The 21,027-nt window shown below is 37.8% G+C and overlaps 1 protein-coding gene and 1 long non-coding RNA gene across 6 annotated transcripts; both read left to right on the forward strand.

Annotated features, from left to right (window-relative positions):
• Positions 1-292: 292 nt before the first annotated feature.
• On the forward strand, positions 293-10,289 carry LOC113781970 (pentatricopeptide repeat-containing protein At5g64320, mitochondrial). 5 transcript variants are annotated; one of them, XM_027327872.1, is made up of 5 exons: positions 293-2,439; positions 3,089-3,169; positions 3,265-3,406; positions 5,199-5,388; positions 9,565-10,289. In XM_027327872.1, the coding sequence occupies exons 1-2, from the start codon at positions 613-615 to the stop codon at positions 3,125-3,127; spliced, it is 1,866 nt and encodes a 621-aa protein (XP_027183673.1). In that variant the 5' UTR covers positions 293-612; the 3' UTR covers positions 3,128-3,169; positions 3,265-3,406; positions 5,199-5,388; positions 9,565-10,289. The 5 variants fall into 5 exon arrangements, with proteins under 5 accessions (XP_027183673.1, XP_027183672.1, XP_027183671.1 ...); XM_027327871.1 differs by lacking the exons at positions 5,199-5,388; positions 9,565-10,289 and adding an exon at positions 4,109-4,155 and having other exon boundaries at positions 3,256-3,406; XM_027327870.1 differs by lacking the exons at positions 5,199-5,388; positions 9,565-10,289 and adding an exon at positions 4,109-4,155.
• Positions 10,290-18,801: 8,512 nt separating this feature from the next.
• LOC113781979 lies at positions 18,802-20,095 on the forward strand. The gene is made up of 4 exons (XR_003469791.1): positions 18,802-18,871; positions 19,160-19,225; positions 19,515-19,548; positions 20,030-20,095. It is a non-coding gene; the product is annotated as an uncharacterized LOC113781979 (long non-coding RNA).
• Positions 20,096-21,027: the final 932 nt, after the last annotated feature.

Genomic DNA, 21,027 nt, shown 5'->3' on the forward strand with positions numbered 1-21,027 from the left:
TGCTTATGCTTCAAATATTTGAATCCAAAACTGCAATTTTTTCAATATACAAGAGTTTTGGTCTAAACCTTTTTCTCTTTGAAAATGAATTTTTGGGATATTATATTTTGAAGTGGGCTGCAAAAGTTAAAAAGAAAGAAAGAAACAAAAGCCCAAGTGAGGGATGTAAGTGAGACTTTTCAAAATTCAAGAGTGCCAAGTGGCACTGTTAGAAACCTCAAGGGAGGTTTCTGAAGTTATCCCTTCTATCTTTACATACTTTGTCCAGCTTCAAGCAGCCTTGAGTTTCCGTTGCCATCTCCGCCCTCGAGTCTGCCTTTCGTCCTCCTTTGCTCCCGCTCCTCTCCAAATTCCACCACCACCAGCCGCCGTGCATATGATGTGAAAGCCTCCTCGTCCTCTTTGCCCTTTTAATTTTCCTTCTCCTTCTCTTGAATCACTGCCACCCAATTGCTGTTTAGTGAAGGGTCTTCAAAGAGAGAATTTTGGGTTAAAGGTTGATTTGTTATGGCTGTCTTTCTGTGCAATTCCCAAGTCGATTTCAATAGCTGAATTGGAAAGGTGAGTTCTGAAATTTCTCATTCGACCACCACTCAGCATCCACTTAGTATTATGCTAAAAAGATCAAAGCATTTGCCTCATCCTTGTCGAAAAACCCAATCTTTACCCTTCAAGAATGTAGTTTCTGCAATTTTGATTAGTGGGATTTGCAGTAATAGTACCAATAATATTGCCAAAGCTGCTGCTTCAGAATCTGAAAATGAATGGGAAAGTTTGCTCAAACCATTTGACCTCAAACAGCTTAAGAAAGTACTCAGTAAAATTACCCCTTATCAGCTTAGCAAGTTTCTGGCTCTTCCTTTGGATGTGCCCACATCCTTGGAGCTATTTCGGAAGGCTAGTGCCCAGAAAGGCTATTGTCACACTTTTGATGTGTACTATACTTTGATTGATAAACTTGGTGCTGCTAAGGAGTTTAAGGCTTTAGATAAACTGTTATTGCAGATGAAGGAGGATGGGATAGTTTTCAGGGAGTCCCTCTTCATTATGATCATGAAGCATTACGGTAGAGCTGGTTTACCTGGTCAAGCCACTAGGTTGCTTTTGGATATGAGGAAGATATTTTCTTGCGAACCAACGTTTAAATCGTATAGTGCTGTGTTGGGAATTCTAGTGGATGGTAATTGTCCTAAAGTTGCTGTTAATGTCTTTTATGAAATGCTTAACAAAGGTGTCTCCCCTAGCGTTTCATGTTTCGCCAGAGTAATAAAAGCGCTATGCATGATTAATGAAGTGGATTCTGGGTGTTCACTTCTGAGAGACATGACGAAACATGGGTGTGTGCCCAATTCTATAGTTTACCAGACATTGATTCATGCACTTTCCAAGGCCAATAGAGTAGGTGATGCCTTGAGGCTTTTGGAGGAGATGTTTCTTATGGGCTGTATACCAGATACCAATACTTTCAATGATGTTGTAACTGGCCTTTGCCATTCCAGTCGAATTCATGAGGCTGCCAAATTGGTTGATCGAATGCTTGCTCGGGGTTTTGCCCCTGATGCTATAACGTATGGAGTTTTGATGCATGGTTTTTGCAGAACAGATCAAATAGATGAAGCCAGGGCCCTGCTATACAGAGTACCCAATCCCAATATTGTTCTGTTTAACATTTTGATCAAGGGATTTGTGACCTCTGGTCGTTTTGATGAAGCAACAGCTCTTATCAGGGAGGGCCTGATGAATGTTGGCTTGCAGCCGGATATTTATACATATAACATCTTGATTCATGGCCTTTGCCAAAAGGGTTGTTTGGTGTCAGCTTGTGAAGTTCTTGAGGAGATGTCAATCAAGGGTTGTAAGCCCAATGTGATCACATATACTATTCTGATTGGGGGATACTGTAATGAAGGACGTTTAGAGGAGGCTAATGAACTTTTGATTGAGATGTCATCGCAAGGTCTTAGTTTAAATGTAGTCGGATATAACTGTCTTGTCTCTGCTTTGTGCAAGGATGGAAAGATCCAGGAGGCATTAGAAACTTTTGGTGATATGTCAAGAAATGGATATAAACCAGATATATTTACATTCAACTCTTTAATATTTGGGTTTTGCGTGGTTGATAAGATGGAAGAGGCACTTAGCATGTATCGTGATATGTTGCTTGAGGGGGTTATTGCCAATACTGTTACCTACAACACATTGATACATGCTTTCCTGAAAAAAGGTGCAATCCACGAGGCCCTTAAGCTTGTAAATGATATGTTGTTTAGAGGATGTGCCCCTGATGAGTACACATATAGTAGCCTTCTACATGCACTGTGCAAAGATGGTGCTGTTGAGAAAGCATTGGGACTTTTTGAGGAAATTTTGAGAAAGGGAGTCTATCCTAATAACATATCCTGCAACATTTTAATCAATGGCTTGTGCAAAATTGGCAAGGTACAAAAGGCACTTGAATTTTTAAGAGAGATGATTCATCGTGGATTGACACCTGATATAGTTGCATACAACACTTTGTTAAATGGTCTATGTAAGTTGGGTTGTGTTCGAGAAGCAACAAGCCTTTTTGATAAATTGCAGTTTGAAGGCATTAGTCCGGATCCCATCACGTATAACACTCTTATAAGTTCCTATTGTAGAATGGGCATGCTTAATGATGCCCATATGCTCTTAAATAGAGGCGTGGCCTGTGGATTTATACCTAATGAGGTGACATGGCATATCTTAGTCAGGAACTTTGTGAAAAAGGGTACACAAGAGAATCAAACATTTTCTGGATATTCCAACTGTTTATTTTAGTACTCATTATGTGAATGTTCTTGTGGGGAATCCATTATGAAATTCTTTTGCTTTGCTGAAAAAACCATTATAATTATTGGGATTGTTTTAGCAATCCCAGTTGTTTAAGGAAGCCATATAGCATACATTGGAAACAATCCCAGTTGTTTGACAAAGTCATATAGCATAGATTGGATAGATGCATATATTCTTTAGTCAACTTTAACTAGGTTTGCATCCATTGAAGTTTTAGCTGCAATCTGTTGAAATGCTCAATGCGGCTTCAGACCTGACTATTGTATGGGCACAGGGTTCGAAACCTGCACTTCTTCAAATTATAACTATATAAAAAGCATCATGGTTTGCTACCATAGCATGGACTGATTATACGGTAATTTCAAGTAACTCTGGTGGCTTTTGTATTAGACTGAGTTTGCCTATAAAGACAGTTGTTGTTTGTAACTGTTGTTCCTTTAGTTCCTGCAGTGAGTGGCCGGTGCAAGAAGGTCTGTTGGAACTGCTGACTGATTGCTGCTTTTGAGAGAGCTTGCTTACCAGATCAGTTAGGCCAAAGAGTTTTGTGCGAACTACAGATTCTGGAGATTTACCCGGATACTTAAACTCTGTGGTGAGAATATAAGTTTCTTGATTTTTGCTTCACCTCCAGCTTACATGTGTGTATGAATTGTTTACATGCATGTATAAATTTACATGTATAATTGATTAGATTCAGGCAGAGCATATGACTGGCATATGCACATGAATTATTGGCTTTGGTCTTATTAATTCATTACTGACAGTTGAGGGTTGCATGGTTATGAATTGCTTTTTTTTTTGTGGCTCTTGATGCATTTGTTTATATAATTGAGTATTGTGTTTGACATAAACAAGTGAGGCCAGAGGTTTGCCGTGCATATCCACATGAATTATTGGTTTTGCGCTTATGAATTTGTTACTCACAATTGAGGTTTCATTTACTTGATTTGCTTGTTCTGCTTTTGATGCCTTCCGTATTATAATTGAGGCCTGTATTTGACATGAACAAGTGAGGTTAGTGGTTTCTGTTGAGTTACAATTGTGATAAATGATAATGAAAGCTTAGGTCTGGTTCTTTTGGAAGGTAAATTCTTCACTCTATCTCTGCCCTGATCGTATATTTTTGCTGTACTGTAGTTCTGTTGCTGCATGCAGATTGACTGTGGGTGTTGAATTTATTGATCTGTCAATAAGATTCTGTGTGTGCAGTTGATTAAAGTTATGCATACCACATGATTTATATATTTACAAGGCTCATTTGACCGATTGCTGTGAATTTTTGTATGATATTCAGGGCTGGTCTCCTTTGATCAATACTAGATCAATGCTAGATGGTTGAAAGCAGTTAAGAGTTATCCATGTTACCAGCTATACTTGGTCTTCCTACAACTGATCTGAAATTAAACTGAAGAATGGTAAACCAAACTTATAACTGGGATTCAGGGAATCAGATTTGTGTGCATGTTGACTGAACTATAATTACATTACGGTGCAAGAAAAACAGCTAGACTTATTTCTCTGAACGAGAAGGTCAACTTTCTAATCTTGTTTCGTTTCTTTACTTTTGTATATCCAAATTCGCAAATGTATTGGTTTATCTTAACATGGGGTAATTGATAGTTTGTTGATATGTGTCTCAATGATGGACATTCTATCAAATCTGATTTATAAAGGCAGTATTAGATGTAGATGGATTACAGTTAAGCATCTAATTCATCCTTTTCTCTGAAGTCTATTTGACTTAGAACATAGAAGCTACTTTGCAGAATCCTGAAGCAAAAAGAAACATGTGAAAGGGTGTTTATAGTATTCATCAGGGTGAAAGTTTAAAAGAGGTGTGGGTTGCCTACAGGATTTTGAGTTCTTAAATTTCTCTGATTATATAACAAATGGAGCAGTAACACGTGTTGCGATGCTTCACTTCATAAAGCAACCAGCTGAAGACGAATGCTTCACTTCAGCCAACTCCTAATCCAGCAAAGCACCATGTGGAGGGTGATATGTCAAAGCCTTCTTGCACCTCAACCTCTAGAATTCTCTCATTACTTCCGTGATTTCATCTCTTTCCCATCTTACATATGTCTCTTCCTCTGCCTCTGTTGGCTAATCACTACCAGCGTCACTGCTGCCACCACCACTGAAGAATAAACTCAAATAAAGAAAAACACAGCTCTCCAACCTCAGTCACCTCCAAAACCACCACCACCACCACCACCACCACCACCACTGAAGAATAAACCCTAAATTAGCTGCTAACTATCGAACAAAGCTTGTGCTGAGAAATGAGATTGCTACAATAGAATTTAGACCATATATAATTTATTTGTTGAGTAATTTGGTATTTGGATCATTTAGTCATCATGCATTGATGCCTTTCTCTACAGACTCAGTTAGAGACATGATGAAGAATCCACTGTGTTTGGTCCAGTTCCACAGTTTCCACTTTCTGCCCCACTCTATCCATCGTCAACTATTATCCATCAATCACTGACGAACAAACTGTTTAAAGTTCCTCGCCTAATTCTCCACAAAGCTTTCAGATCGCAAATCCTCCTCTTCTTGCATTCGTAACTGGTAGGCTTTCTCTTGATTAATCTTGTATTATATAAGATTTTGACAAATTTTGAAGTAGATGAGGCATGTCATTATTTTAGTATTGTACTTTTTCCTCTTTGCATAGCTACTATGTTTTGCTTTTTCTGATTATTTGCATTTTTAGCACTTACTTTTCTTTCTTCCGAGTGTGTTTCCTGAAATGCATGTTGCAGTTGAAACCTTCTTCAAAAGTAAGCTCTTCTCATCATTTTTTATCTGTCATATGAGGGTGATGAATCCATGAAGCTATCTATGATGTAGGTCTTTCAATTTCTTCAGACTTTTGCCACCTTTTTTTAATCTTTTCCATCAAATATTTCAGATAGTTACAATGCTGAACAAAAATTCAAGTATAATAGGATGGAACATTCATGAGATTTTGACTTGCAGGCATGATATATTATGTAGGTTAAACTTCTTTTTCTTTGTCGATGACTTATATTTGCTTATATAATTGAATGAGGTGCACTTTCTTATTGAAGATATTAAGCTTTTGCAGGACTAGTGAGACTACAAAAATCAAATGTTTTTCCTTTGCTTCACTGATCTTTTTCTTAGTGGAGAACGTCATTTCTTCTCTTCTCCTTGGTGCACTTTATTGGAGATGAGTTATTAAAAGTGAGATTGCCCCCACTTCTCCCAAGAACGAATCCGAGCGTATCGGCGGGACGCCTGCCTAACTCGCGTTAGGACTCAAAAACACAAAACAATAAAAACTAGATAAATCAAAAGAGTACTATTCACAATATATACAACCCCAAAAGAGTTCTATTTACATCTTCAAAAGGAGTTATCCAGACTACTACATTATCCTATGCTAGTAATCAAAAGTAGAAAGTAGACCCAAAGAGGGGTCCTTATTCAGATCATCAAAACAAGAAAAAACATCTTAATTGTTTGGCTATTATAAACCAAGCCTAACTATTTTAGTGATAAGTTTCCCGCATCGGCACCTGTTAAGGAAAACCAAGGGAAAGGGGTAAGTTATATGCTTAGTAAGTAAACAGGGGTAAAAACGTAAGGTTCACATTAAAACGAACAATTACGTCACAAAGATGTCAAATCGAAAATATAAAAGTAACAACACAAGTTAAGGATACAGGTTGGCTCCAAAGTCACGTCATGTGCCATGTATGACCTCCTGTCGACCACCGATAAGGGTTTGTAGAACTGCACTTGTACTCCCACCTAACACCTTATCGCCCTTACTGGCCAGTTATCTCACGAAATGGTTCGAGCAAACGAAACGAAATTGAACTTGATTCACAAGTTCGGTTCACAAACTTGGTTCACAGAACCACAAACTTAGTGACCATAAGACTAGGTTGGACTGATTTCGACCAAACCCTGGCCGGCTCGAATAGTCCGTCTAGGTCTTGAGATCGGGTCCCACAAAAGTCACCTCGAACTACAAGTTCAAGGGGTTCAACACCAAAATAATTCATATATACACATCTCATAAAGAAGTACAAGTGCAAATTAGGGTTTAGGTCGAGTGTGATCAAGTACACCCTCGCCTAAGTACCCTCTCATCCACATGAAAGCACATAAGCAAGTTATGCACAAAAACGACTTGAATACTTACACAAAATACAAAGATAGCACAAGGGCGAAAATCACTTCGCATGTGATAGCTAGTAGGCCTCACTGGCTCCGTCTAGCTCGCCACCGTCTGTAATAGAAGGTTGCACCACATTATTATACAAACCACTACTAAAGTGCGTAAATCAAGTAAAACGGCAAAATGGGCACATGCACGCGCGGAAACGGCCGGCAAACGGAAACGGGTAGATTTGGCACCTAGAACTGTTTTGATCAATTTTCAAGCTACGGTTATCGGATCGAAGTGCATGAGGTACCGTTGCGAAGCTAAGAAGAAGGGCTACAACTTTCATGAAGACACCTCAAGCCAGATCTTAATGGGACTAGGACAAAAATGCACAAGACAGTCCCAGCCGTTTCAATTCAGGTTACCGAGCAGGCCCTGTTTGAACGACTATAACTCATGACTCAGAGATCGGAATCAAGAAATTCCAGAGGCGTTGGAAAGTTCATTTCTAAGGCTATAACTTTTGTGTTTTGACCAAAAGTTGAATCAGTACAGAGTATAGGGAAAAACGGGTCCAAAGTTCCTGTCAGAACTGTCCAACTTCAAAGGCAATTCTGACACCCGATTTTGTTTTGGGTATAACTAGAGTTACGGAATTCGGATTTGGACGCACTTTATACCGTTTTGAAACTGAAACAAAAAACTTTATACGCACTTTATACCATTTCTAATTCTTTGACTAAGTTTATATCATAAGATTTGTTAGATAATCCTAAGAAATAAACAAAACAAAAACCAAAAGGAGAAAGAGGGAGAGAGGGCCGAAACTTGAAGCTTGAGAGGAGAAGAAAAATTTCAGTTTCAAAACGGTATAAAGTGCGTTCAAATCCGAGTTCCGTAATTTTAGTTATACCCAAAAAAAAATCGGGTGTCAGAACTGCTTTTGAAGTTGGATAGTTCTGACAAGAAGTTTGGACCCGTTTTTCCCTATGCTCTGTACTGATTCAACTTTTGGATAAAACACAAAAGTTATAGCCTTATAAATGAGCTTTCCAAAGCCTTTAGAATTTCTTGATTCCGATCTCTGAGTCATGAGTTATAGTCGTTCAAACAGGACCTGCTCGGTAACCTGAATTGAAACGGCTGGAACTGTCTTGTGCATTTTTGTCCTAGTCCCAATGAGATCTGGCTTGAGGTGTATTCATGAAAGTTGTAGCCCTTCTTCTTAGCTTCACAACGGTACCTCATGCACTTCGATCCGATAACCGTAGCCTGAAAATTGATCGAAACAGTTCTAAGTGCCAAATCTGTCCATTTCCGTTTGCCGGCCGTTCCTGTTTTCGTTTGCCATTTCCGCGCGTGCATGTGCCCGTTTTGCCGCTTTGCTTGATTTATGCACTTTAGTAGTGGTTTGTGTAATAATGTGGTGCAACCTTCTATTACAGACGGTGGCGAGCTAGACGGAGCCGGTGGGGCCTACTAGCTATCACACGCGAAGTGATTTTCGCCCTTGTGCTATCTTTGTGTTTTGTGTAAATATTCAGACCGTTTTTGTGTATAACTTGCTTATGTGCTTTCGTGTGGATGAGAGTGTGCTTAGGCGAGGGTGTACTTGATCACACTCGACCTAAACCCTAATTTGCACTTGTGCTTCTTTATGAGATGTGTATATATGAATTATTTTGGTGTTGAATCCTTTGAACTTGTAATTTGGGGTGACTTTTATGAGTCCCGATTTCAAGATCTAAACGGACTATTCGAGCCGGCCGGGGTTTGGTCGAAATCAGTCCAACCTAGTCTTAAGGTCACCAAGTTTGTGGTTCTGTGAACCAAGTTTGTGAACCGAGCTTGTGAATCAAGTTCAATTTCGTTTCGTTTGCTCAAGCCATTTCGTGAGGTGACAGGCCAGTGAAGGTGATAAGGTGTTAGGTGTGAGTACAAGTGGAGTTCTACGGACCCTTATCGGTGGTCGACGGAGTGTCAACAGGAGGTCATACATGGCAGATGACGTGGCTTTGGAGCTAACCTGTATTCTTAACTTGTGTTGTTACTTTTATATTTTCGATTTGACATCTTTGTGACGTAATTATTCATCTTAATGTGAACCTTACGTTTTTACCCCTGTTTACTTACTAAGCATATAACTTACCCATTTCCCTTGGTTTTCCTTAACAGGGGCCGACGCGTGGAACTTTTGGCACTATCACCAGAATAATTAGGCTTTGTTTGTAATAGCCAAACAATTAAGATGTTTTTTCTTGTTTTGGTGATCTGAATAAGGACCCCTCTTTGGATCTACTTTCTACTTTTGATTAGTAGCATAGGACAATGTAGTAGTTTGGACAACTCTTTTTGAGGATGTAAATAGAACTCTTTTGGGGTTGTATATATTGTGAATATTACTCTTTTGATTTATCTAGTTTTTATTGCTTTGTCTTTTTGAGTCCTGGCGTGCGGGCGTCACAGGTGGTATCAGAGCGCCTAGGTTAGAGGATTTGGGTAATTGGGACATACATGATAGGCATTAGGAATATGTGATTCTATTTAAGATGAATGATATATTTTAAGCTGAAATATCGAAGAACTGACCAAATAATGTTTTGTAGATATGGAGGCCGGGGAACCTAGTGGATCGGGACCTGAACCGAGACCTCTGAGTGCAGGGGGCCCGGTGAACCAGGTTTTACGCCGGCGTGTGCTTCGATATCAGAAAAGGTTTGGGGGGCCGTATACGTTGTGCTCACCTTTTTGCCAAATGGACCGGCCATGTGAGTGTCGATACATATTCGGTTATCCCGAAGAGGTCGTCCTAGCAGTGGACGACGAGCGACGTCGCCTGAGGAAGGCGGCTGATCGTTTGGCTAGACAGCTGGAGGAGGTTAGAGAAATTGCCCACGAGCAGGCTATGCACATTAGGGATTTGGAGCAGGGCCTCCGAGTTGAGGTGGAAAGGACGGACGCTATTCGTCGTCAGCTCTATGACACACACCAGCACCTCTTCGCTATGAAGGGGCAACTGAGGGAGAGGGCTCGGGTATCATGCTGGACTGTGATGTCCTGTTAGATGTGGCCGCGGAGGCACTACCACGAGCTACCGGCCCAGAGCTAATGGACGAGATGAACACTTTTGGTTCCGTTGGGGATTGGGGCCATAGGGAAGGCGCGTAGGGCCGTTGTTGGGATTTCCTTTTGACTATCTGGCATGTTTGTTTTTGTTATAACCAGTATGCCTGGTTTCTTTTGTTATCTGATGGTTGACTATATTTTTGGAGCCGAAGTGCTCATGTAAATAATGGGTTTTGTACCGACTGGATGTCGGATAACTTGTATATCTTTTAGTGTGACTTTGTAAATATATGTATATATTTGAATATAATCTTTTGAACTTATATTTTGCGTGTCTTTTGTGCATATGCTTTGTGTTTTTTATTTTGTTCATAGTTTGAATAATAAGTACACGTTAAGTTTCGATTTATAGACTTTTGAACCTAAATGGACTCCGATAGTCGAGATAGAGGTAGAAGGTGAGGACGAAACCCCGAAGGAGAAAATGAGAACGAGCCGGATCAGGTAGCCTGAGTTATTGTCGTTTACGCATAGTGCGGTTAACTAGCCCGAATGTGAGATTCTGGTTTTTTAATTTGAAATTTTGACCTGGATGAACTGGACTGAGTGGTCTTCATCAAAGTTGTAGGCCTTTATCTTAGTTTCGAAACGGTATAAATAACACCCTAATCCGATAAGTGTATCTTCGGTTGTGTCCGTTACGCAAAACAACGTCAAATCTGTCTTTTGTTTCTTAACTCAAACTTTATTTTCGGACATTTTCCTAGGTTGATTTTGTACTTGTACGACATTGAGCCGATTGAACAGCTATTGAAATGGGATGATTTTGTGTGTGATTTTGGGACGGATTGAGAAAAAGAATGAAGCCATAAATGGCTGAAAAATAGGTAAATACGAAGGGCGTGCTGCCCAAATTTGCACTCGAGAACTAGGTAAGGATTTGAGAACGAATACCACTTGAACCATCTAGGATATTTACGTCTTCTCTTATTAAGGTATATAAGTTAGAATTCGACCGAAACTTGTACCCTTGGAAAAATGAAATTTTCGACCGATAGAAATACGTTTTCTTTGTCATTTCGACTCAAATGGAGATTTTAAAGTTTTACGAGTGAGCATAAGTTTTACAAATATTTTACTTATGTCCTTTGGTTTAAATATACTCTTTTCACTACCAAAACCCTATTTATACTTTGTACTAGTACGTATTCGCATTTTCTTTGAATCACTTAAATCTTTGATGGTTGAAGCATAATGTATTCTTTTGATTATATTAGGGTTCCTTGGTGATTAAGGGTGTTATCCAGAAGGATACTTTGGACGTTATTTTGTATAAATAGGTGAGTGTTCTTTGTTTGATATGTTTCCATGAAATATGTGATTTGTTGTGGATATTTGATTAAATGATAAATGTTTGTTACAAATGAATTTTGCTAGGCGAGTGTGTACTTTATCGCACTCAACCTAAATGAATGTGAAATTTTCAATGATTAAAAGCACTAGAGCGGGTACAAATAAAAAATTTCAAAAGGACTAGACGATGCTATTCTATATAGGTCTTTCGCCCTTGCTCGCATCCCCTGTAAGGAAAACAAAACTAACGGAATGAGTTTAAAGCCCAGTGAGGTTCCAGACACATAATCAACTTAAACAAGAACATTAGTCATGTAACAACACGTAATTCAGGAAACATTAACAATATAAAACAATGGTAACACATTCATTAAAAGGATACATGCTCACATGGAGCCTTTCATTCCTTCATTCACCTTTCATTTCCTTATTCCTCTAATCATTTTAAAATGCAATTTGTACGTGAAAACCCTTCCATTGACATTGTCACTCGTTCATTCATTTCATTCTTCCCCCTTCTGGACATTGGTCAGACTCCACCCGACAACGTGGTAATACTCGAGTATACCAAACTTTTACCCAGAGTCACCAAATCGTCCGACCGAGTCCGCTTCTGGCTCGAGTCGACCGGCAACGAAGGGCAAGGGCCCAGTTCAGCCAAACGGCTTACATTCATGCATAACTAACATTTAATCATTGAAAATTTCACATTCATTTAGGTCGAGTGCGATAAAGTACACACTCGCCTAGCAAAATTCATTTGTAACAAACATTTATCATTTAATCAAATATCCACAACAAATCATATATTTCATGGAAACATATCAAACAAAGAACACTCACATATTTACGTAAAATAACGTCCAAAGTATCCTTTCGGATAACACCCTCAATCACCAAGGAACTCTAATATAATCAAAAGAACACATTATACTTCAACCATCAAAGATTTAAGTGATTCAAAGAAAATTCGAATACGTACTAGTACAAAGTATAATAGGGTTTTGGTAGTGAAAAGAGTACATTTAAACCAAAGGATATAAGTAAAATAGTTGTAAAACTTAGTCTCACTCGTCAAACTTTAAAATCTCCATTTGAGTCGAAGTGACAAAGAAAACGTATTTTTATTAGGCGAAAATTTCATTTTTCCAAGGGTACAAGTTTCGATCGAATTCTAATTTATATGCCTTAATAATAGAAGACGTAAATATCCTAGATGGTTCAAGTGGTATTCGTCCTCAAATCCTTGCCTAGTTCTTGAGTGCAAATTTGGGCAGCATGCCCTTCGTATTTACCTATTTTTCAGCCATTTATGACTTCATTCTTTTTCTCAATCCGTCCCAAAATCACACACAAAATCATCCCATTTCAATAGCCATTCAATAGGCTCAATATTGTATAAGTACAAAATCAATCTAAGAAAATGTCCGGAAATGAAGTTTGAGTTAAGAAACAAAAGACAGATTTGACGTTGTTTTGCGTAACGGACACAACCAAAGATACACTTATCGGATTAGGGTGCAGTTTATAATGTTTCGAAACTAAGATAAAGGCCTACAACTTTGATGAAGACCACTCAGTCCAGTTAGTAGTGTATCCAGGTCAAAATTTCAAATTACTGAACCAAAATCTCACCCGAAAATTTTCCCATTTTCTAGACCTTATTTTATTTTTGCCTACATTTTTATACTTGCCTTTACAATATTAAAGTTTCTATGCATTTTTATAAGCAGGTACAGTTTTAAATGATTTTCCTAGTATGAGTTAGTGTACGTTAAATTTGAAACGCATTATAGACGTGGGACCCGCTAGTGCGATAAATTTTGGTGATTAAGAGTGAGTTTTAGATTATATTAAGAATATGATTAGAAGTGATAATAATAAGGTAGTGAATTACAAGTTAAAACCCTAGTATATGCGATTTAGGGAAAATCAGTTCAAACCGACGAGTGCCGTTCACTACCGATTGAACACACCATTTTTATCAAGTTAATCTCTTTGATATTAGAGCTTAAATATCAGCTCAAAATCTGATCTTGAGGGCCGAAATTTTTGACTTGGAAAACAAGAGAAAAGAAAAAAAATTTGGATTAACCAAAGTGTGACACTTGTTGGTTACTTAGAGACCTTTGACCAAGCCAATTTTCTTTGCTTCTTATTTTCACTTTGGCTCCATTTCTTCACCATTTTTCCTTGGTTTGGCCGAGAGCAAGAAAGGGAGAAAGAGTGAAGAGAGCTTTCCATTTCAACCTTGAATCAAGCCTTGTGAGTGAAAACAAGAACAACTAAACCGATTAACTTGTAAATTGGAAGCTTGGGAAGCTTAGGGAACTAAAAATTTCAAGGGGAAGTGAAGGAGAACACTAGCAAGCTCTGGTTTTGAGGTAAAATGGCTGACGACTCTTTTCTTTTCCCTTAATCATGTTGGAGTTGTTTAGTATTTGTGATTGTGATGCTTAAATCAAGGGAATTTGGATGATTGGGGTGATGCATTTGAGTTAGAGTTTGAATGATTCCCTTCTCATACTTGTTGTATGGATGGTATATGATGTATATAAGCTTGTATATGAGGTGGTAGTGATGGTTTTAAATAAGAAATGTGAATTGTACTTTGACTTCCTAAATTTCCAGAATTTAATTTCTTGCATACCCTGTTCTGCCCGGTTCTAGTTCACCATGTTAGAGGCTGAATTATACTTAACCTAAAACATGAAAGTTGTAGAGAATGATGTTTTATAGTTTCCTGCAAAATTTCATCTCAATCGGAGCAACGTAGCCTATGAAAAGACCGAAATACCCTGACTGCCCTTGGTGACTCCAGTGATCAATTTTGGATATTTCACCAATCTAGTCGTGTCTTTTCACCATGATATGTACTGAACTAATATTTATCCAAAACATGAAAGTTTTAGTACTATGTCTTAGCTTTCCAACGCCCCTGAGAACACCTCAATCGGACTTCGGTAGCCTGAGTTATTGTCGTTTACGCATAGTGCGGTTAACTAGCCCGAATGTGAGATTCTGGTTCTGTAATTTGAAATTTTGACCTGAATACACTATGAACTGGACTAAGTGGTCTTCATCAAAGTTATAGGCCTTTATCTTAGCTTCGAAACGGTATAAATTGCACCCTAATCCGATAAGTGTATCTTCGGTTGTGTCCGTTACGCAAAACAACGTCAAATCTGTCTTTTGTTTCTTAACTCAAACTTCATTTCCAGACATTTTCCTAGGTTGATTTTGTACTAGTACGACATTGAGCCTATTGAACGGCTATTGAAATGGGATGATTTTGTGTGTGATTTTGGGACGGATTGAGAAAAAGAATGAAGCCATAAATGGCTGGAAAATAGGTAAATACGAAGGACGTGCTGCCCAAATTTGCACTCGAGAACTAGGTAAGGATTTGAGGACGAATACCACTTGAATCATCTAGGATATTTACGTCTTCTCTTATTAAGGTATATAAGTTAGAATTCGGCCGAAACTTGTACCATTGAAAAAATGAAATTTTCGACTAATAGAAATACGTTTTCTTTGTCATTTCGACTCAAATGGAGATTTTAAAGTTTTACGAGTAAGCATAAGTTTTACAAATATTTTACTTATGTCCTTAGGTTTAAATATACTATTTTCACTACCAAAACCCTATTTATACTTTGTACTAGTACGTATTCTCATTTTCTTTGAATCACTTAAATCTTTGATGGTTGAAGCATAATGTATTCTTTTGATTATATTAGGGTTCCTTGGTGATTGAGGGTATTATCCGGAATGATACTTTGGACGTTATTTTGCGTAAATAGGTGAGTTTTCTTTGTTTGATATGTTTCCATGAAATATATGATTTGTTGTGGATATTTGATTAAATGATAAATGTTTGTTACAAATGAATTTTGCTAGGCGAGTGTGTACTTTATCGCACTCAACCTAAATGAATGTGAAATTTTCAATGATTAAATGATTAAATGCTAGTTGCGCATGAATGTAAGCCGTTTGGCTGAACTGGGCCCTTGCCCGTCGTTGCCGGTCGACTCGAGCCAGAAGCGGACTCGGTCGGGTGATTTGGTGATCTTGGGTGAAAGTTTGGTATACTCGAGTATTACCACATTGTCGGGTGGAGTCTGGCCAATGTCCAGAAGGGGGAAGAATGAAATGAATGAACGAGTGTCAATGAGAGGTTTTCGCGTACAAATTGCATTTTAAAATGATTGGAGGAATAAGGAAATGAAAGGTGAATGAAGGAACAAAAGGCTCCCTGTGAGCATGTATCCTTTTAATGAATGTGTTGCCATTGTTTTATATTGTTAATTTTCCTGAATTATGTGTTGTTACATGACTAATGTTCTTGTTTAAGTTGATTATGTGTCTAAGGAAAACCAAGGGAAATGGGTAAACTATATGCTTAGTAAGTAAACAGGGGTAAAAACGTAAGGTTCACATTAAGACGAACAATTACGTCACAAAGATGTCAAATCGAAAATAAAAAAGTAACTACACAAGTTAAAGATACAAGTTGGCTCCAAAGCCACGTCATGTGCTATGTTTGACCTCCTGTCTCACTCCGTCGACCGCCGATAAGGGTCTGTAGAACTTCACTTGTACTCCCACCTAACACCTTATCACCCTCACTGGCCAGTCACCTCATGAAATGGCTCGAGCAAATGAAACGAAATTGAACTTGTTTCACAAGCTCGGTTCACAAACTTGGTTCACAGAACCACAAACTTGGTGACCTTAAGACTATGTTGGACTGGTTTCGACCAAGCCTCGGCCGGCTCGAATAGTCCGTCTAGGTTTTGAGATCGGGCCCCACAAAAGTCACCCCGAACTACAAGCTCAAGGGGTTCAACATCAAAATAATTCATATATACACATCTCATAAAGAAGCACAAGTGCAAATTAGGGTTTAGGTCGAGTGTGATCAAGTACACCTCGCCTAAGTACCCTCTCATCCACACCAAAGCACATAAGCAAGTTATACACAAAAACGGCTTGAATACTTACACAAAACACAAAGATAGCACAAGGGCAAAAATCACTTCGCGTGTGATAGCTAGTAGGCCCCACCGGCTCCGTCTAACTCGCCACCGTCTGTAATAGAAGGTTGCACCACATTATTACACAAACCACTACTAAAGTGCATAAATCAAGCAAAATGGCAAAACGGGCACATGCACACGCGGAAACGGCAAACGAAAACGGAAACGGCCGGCAAACGGAAACGGGCAGATTTGGCACCTAGAACTGTTTTGATCAATTTTCAGGCTACGGTTATCGGATCGAAGTGCATGAGGTACCGTTCTGAAGCTAAGAAGAAGGGCTACAACTTTCATGAAGACACCTCAAGCCAGATCTCAATGGGACTAGGACAAAATGCACAAGACAGTCCCAGCCGTTTCAATTCAGGTTACCGAGTAGGTCCTGTTTGAACAACTATAACTCATGACTCAAAGATCGGAATCAAGAAATTCTAGAGGCGTTGGAAAGCTCATTTATAAGGTTATAACTTTTGTGTTTTGACCAAAAGCTGAATCAGTACAGAGCATAGGGAAAAACGGGTCCAAAGTTCCTATCAGAACTGTCCAACTTCAAAGGCAGTTCTGACACTCGATTTTGTTTTGGGTATAACTAGAGCTGCGGAACTCGGATTTGGACGCACTTTATACCGTTTTGAAGCTGAAACAAAGATCTACAAGTCTTATGAAGACCTCAACACCCAGTTCCTTCGTTATCAATGTGAACTGAGCACGGTCAGAAGCAAAATCAAGAAACGTAGCACAATTCAGAGTTTAGAACAGAAACGAGGGTTTTGGCCATAACTCAGGCTACACAGATCCGTTTGACTTGAAATTTTGGAGGCACAACAAGCACTTAAGAAGATATAATTTTCATGTTTTGGGCAAACCCTGAATCAATACGTAGCACAAAGAAAAATGTAGCCAAAGTTCAGATTCTGGGCTGCCTTGTTTTCCAGTTTAACCGGTTTCGCACGTCGCAAACGCATGGTCCGTTGCTATGGTTCTCATGCAAGTTTTCTAACCAATTTCATACCAAATAAACACACATATACCAGCTCCTACATCTTACACAACTAATCCAAAGATTCTCCATGAAATTCCACAAAAACTTTCCAAACACGAACCACAATTTTGAACCTAGCGTTATATACATCACTTAACCTAATCCAACCATTACTTAGCCAAACCCTATCCAACCAAACCCTAACCAAGCTAATACACCCTACCTTAACCTAGGGTTTTTTTATTCAAACCAGCCCTTGCTATCAACCAACCAAACAAATGAGGCAAATCATCAAACATATCAATTGCAAGTTAAACAACACAAGATTAGAACTAATTCACATGTGCATCATTAAACCCTAACTAGGGCAGCCATAACCAAAAGTTTTGGAGCAATAGACCACCAATATAATCCATGGAAACATCTCGCCATCACTTCATAAGCCATATTAAGGCTCAACAACAACCATACACTTCATTTCCAACCATCTCAAAAATCATAAACCAAACTTAAACTTGCAAGAGATTTCTTACCTTCAAACAAGGTTGATAAGGGTGCAAACTACTACAACAAGCTCTCAAAGAGGTTCCTCCAAGCTCCAACTTCAAGATTGATGGACAAAAGTTGATGCACCAAAGAAATTTTTCTTCTTCTCTCAAGCTTCAAGTTTCGGCCCTCTCTCCCTCTTTCTCCTTTTGGTTTTTGTTTTGTTTATTTCTTATGATTATCTAGCAAATCTTATGATATAAATTTAGTCAAAGCATTAGAAGATATTTTCCCTAATAACCAATCACATAAAAGCTTCAATTTTGCTCTTTAGCCCTTACACTCCAACTTTGCATGTGATCAACTCTTGCCCCTAAACATTTGAACTTCTTACTTTTTACTCCATAGGATCTAAACTTAATCTAGTCCAAACTAATTAATCTTACTTAGTTTCTCTACTAATCACCCCACTAACTTAGTCATCTGTATTTAACCATGTATTAACATACACAAACGCAAGTAAACACCAAACTTTTTGTCATGGGAAATATTAAGGGTTTAAACCCAACTTAGGATTCTAATAAATCATAACACTAGAGATTTTTTTCTAGTTTAGGGTTTTCTAAGGTTTTAAACTTACTTAACCTATATAAAATGGATCAGATCCTATACTTACCTGTACGAAAACACACACTAGCATAACTACAACTCGAACTTATGATTAATACAAAAACTAGGGTTTCAATTCCTAACCCAAATTAGGGTTTTCTAATTAGCCCTAAAACCCAATTTTACCGCACAAATAATTCATCTCACCTACTATCAAACTTAAGGACTAACCGGGGTCTCACAGAGATGTTATTGATCTGTCTCTGGTCCCTGCTGATGAGCTCAAGTTCCTTCTCTTTTGACAACTTGATGTATCAGCTGTGCTATTGGTTGTCATCAACTATCGTGCCAATTGGTTGAATTTGAAGGCCAAAGGTTTGTTTTACTGAACCTTTATTTTTACTCATTAAATTGCATGTGTTATTTCCTTGTGCTACTAGATTCCTTAGCACCATGCATGTTGATAATTATCTCTTCATTTCAAGTCGTAACAATTGAGCATTGCATCATTTTCTCCTACATTCTTTCCCTTAATTGTGGCTAATTCCTTGGACTTATTCTATTAGCCTTGGAAATCTAACTTTCTAACTCAATGACTTAACAAATTGGTTCTTTCTGGAGCTTTGTAAAATGTCTAAATGAGACAAGGTGATAACATTGTAGGTTGTCTATTGATTAAGTATGGGAGAGCTTTGGTTATGTTAAACTGGAGCATTGAAGCTTCATATGGTACTTTTCTTTGGATGCATTATTTTCTTTGATAAAGTTTAGCTTTATGCCTTTTTATTTGTGAGACTTTTACCTTTACCTTCTATGCGTATATCTTTCCAAAAACTTAGACTTGATTTTAAAAATAAAAAGATCGGAACTAGAAAGCCTTTTAATAAATGCATCTGTCAATTTTAACTCTATTGAAGCTGGAAAATAGAGTGAAGGAGCACATGTTGTTTCATGCTTAATGTGGCATTTCCCCTCCCGTTCTACACAATAACAACCTGAACTCTTGTACCCTTTACAGGAAACAGATGAGCACCGGAAAAATGTACCTTGGGGTAAGTTTTTTCTCATTCTCTAGGAATTGCTTGTTTATATTAATCTTTTCTTTCTTTCAACTGCTCTTGAAAGATTTTGATTTCTTGAACAAAAGAAGAATTAGAGAGCCAGATTAGTTGACTTGTTAAGTTGGTCAACTGACTGATTCACTGCCAAAACCTTGTTATATGATGTGTGCTTGTTGCTTCCTGATGAACTTTTTTTTTTTCAAGTGTAACAAAAGCTTGATCAGATAATGATACTTTGTGTTATTGTATGTATTTAGATATGAGGATAACAGATATGTAACCCCACCAAAGGTTCATTGTACTCTAGATGGATAATAGTCATTCTCAGGTCCTTAGCTTAACTTTGTACTTCAGTGAATTGGTCAAACTATTACAAATAATGTGAAATTTTGCTTTAGTTTTCTGCACGAGACTAATATATGGCAAATAGTAGCTCCCTATAACTGTCATTTATGCGAAGACCAATTTGTAGATGCAGGGACACTACTACTTTGCATTGGCGGCAATAGGGATAATACATTGCAGTGAATCTGAGTATGATATATTTCTCCAGGTTGTTCCTAACTATTGTTTAGTACTTCCCAAGTAATTCTCGTACTAATGCATTCCCACGAATATATAAGAAATTTGCAACAAATTCAAGAAAAAATCCAGGCACTTCGCAGCATACTCAGACAGAAATCTGGGCGTCCTCTTTTTTTGTAAAACTAGTCTATATATATATATGACGACCCTTGGTCTGTGAGAGTGTTAGCAAAACTTGATTTCAGTTTTTGTGACACCAAAATTGCCCTTAACACCAATAAATAGACAATTTACGTTGCATTTCCTTAATAATTAATAAGAATTATGTAACAGTTACAAAGAAACATTCCCCTGAGTTGTGGTGAATTAAATCAAGAAAAAAAAAACCAATTCATTGTATTTCATCAATAATTAATATCAATTATGCCAACAGTTACAAGAATGAAAAACATTCCCTCAAGTTTTGGTGAATTACATTTTAAAAAAAGAGAACAAATTTTATTTATAAATTATTAAAAAGATGGTGAAAGTTTTTGTGATGTCTTCTCTAGTACATGGACAAATTGCATTGCATCTCATTGCTAAATAATATCGAACATGCTAGTCATTACAAAAATGAAAGATTCCGTAATGTTATTTTATTTTTAAAAAAAAAGAAGAAGAAATGTTATTTACAAAATATTCAAGTTTAAAGGGTACTTTAGTCTTTAAATATGAAATAAAACATAATAAATTGGTATTGTGAATCTCTTAAAAAATATCACGAGTTTTAAGGGCATCTTTTTACTATGCATATATTAGTATTGAGTACAAGGGTAGGCAAAGAATAATAGTACAAAAAATTAAATAATAGGAGATAGAAAACAAGGGTAGGCAAAGAATTTTATGTTGGAATTTTTTTATTTAAAATAAAATAAATTTTAATTTAATGAACTTTATTAGTGG

Source organism: Coffea eugenioides, chromosome 9 (genome assembly GCF_003713205.1).
Source record: "Coffea eugenioides isolate CCC68of chromosome 9, Ceug_1.0, whole genome shotgun sequence".
Lineage (NCBI taxonomy): Eukaryota > Viridiplantae > Streptophyta > Magnoliopsida > Gentianales > Rubiaceae > Coffea > Coffea eugenioides.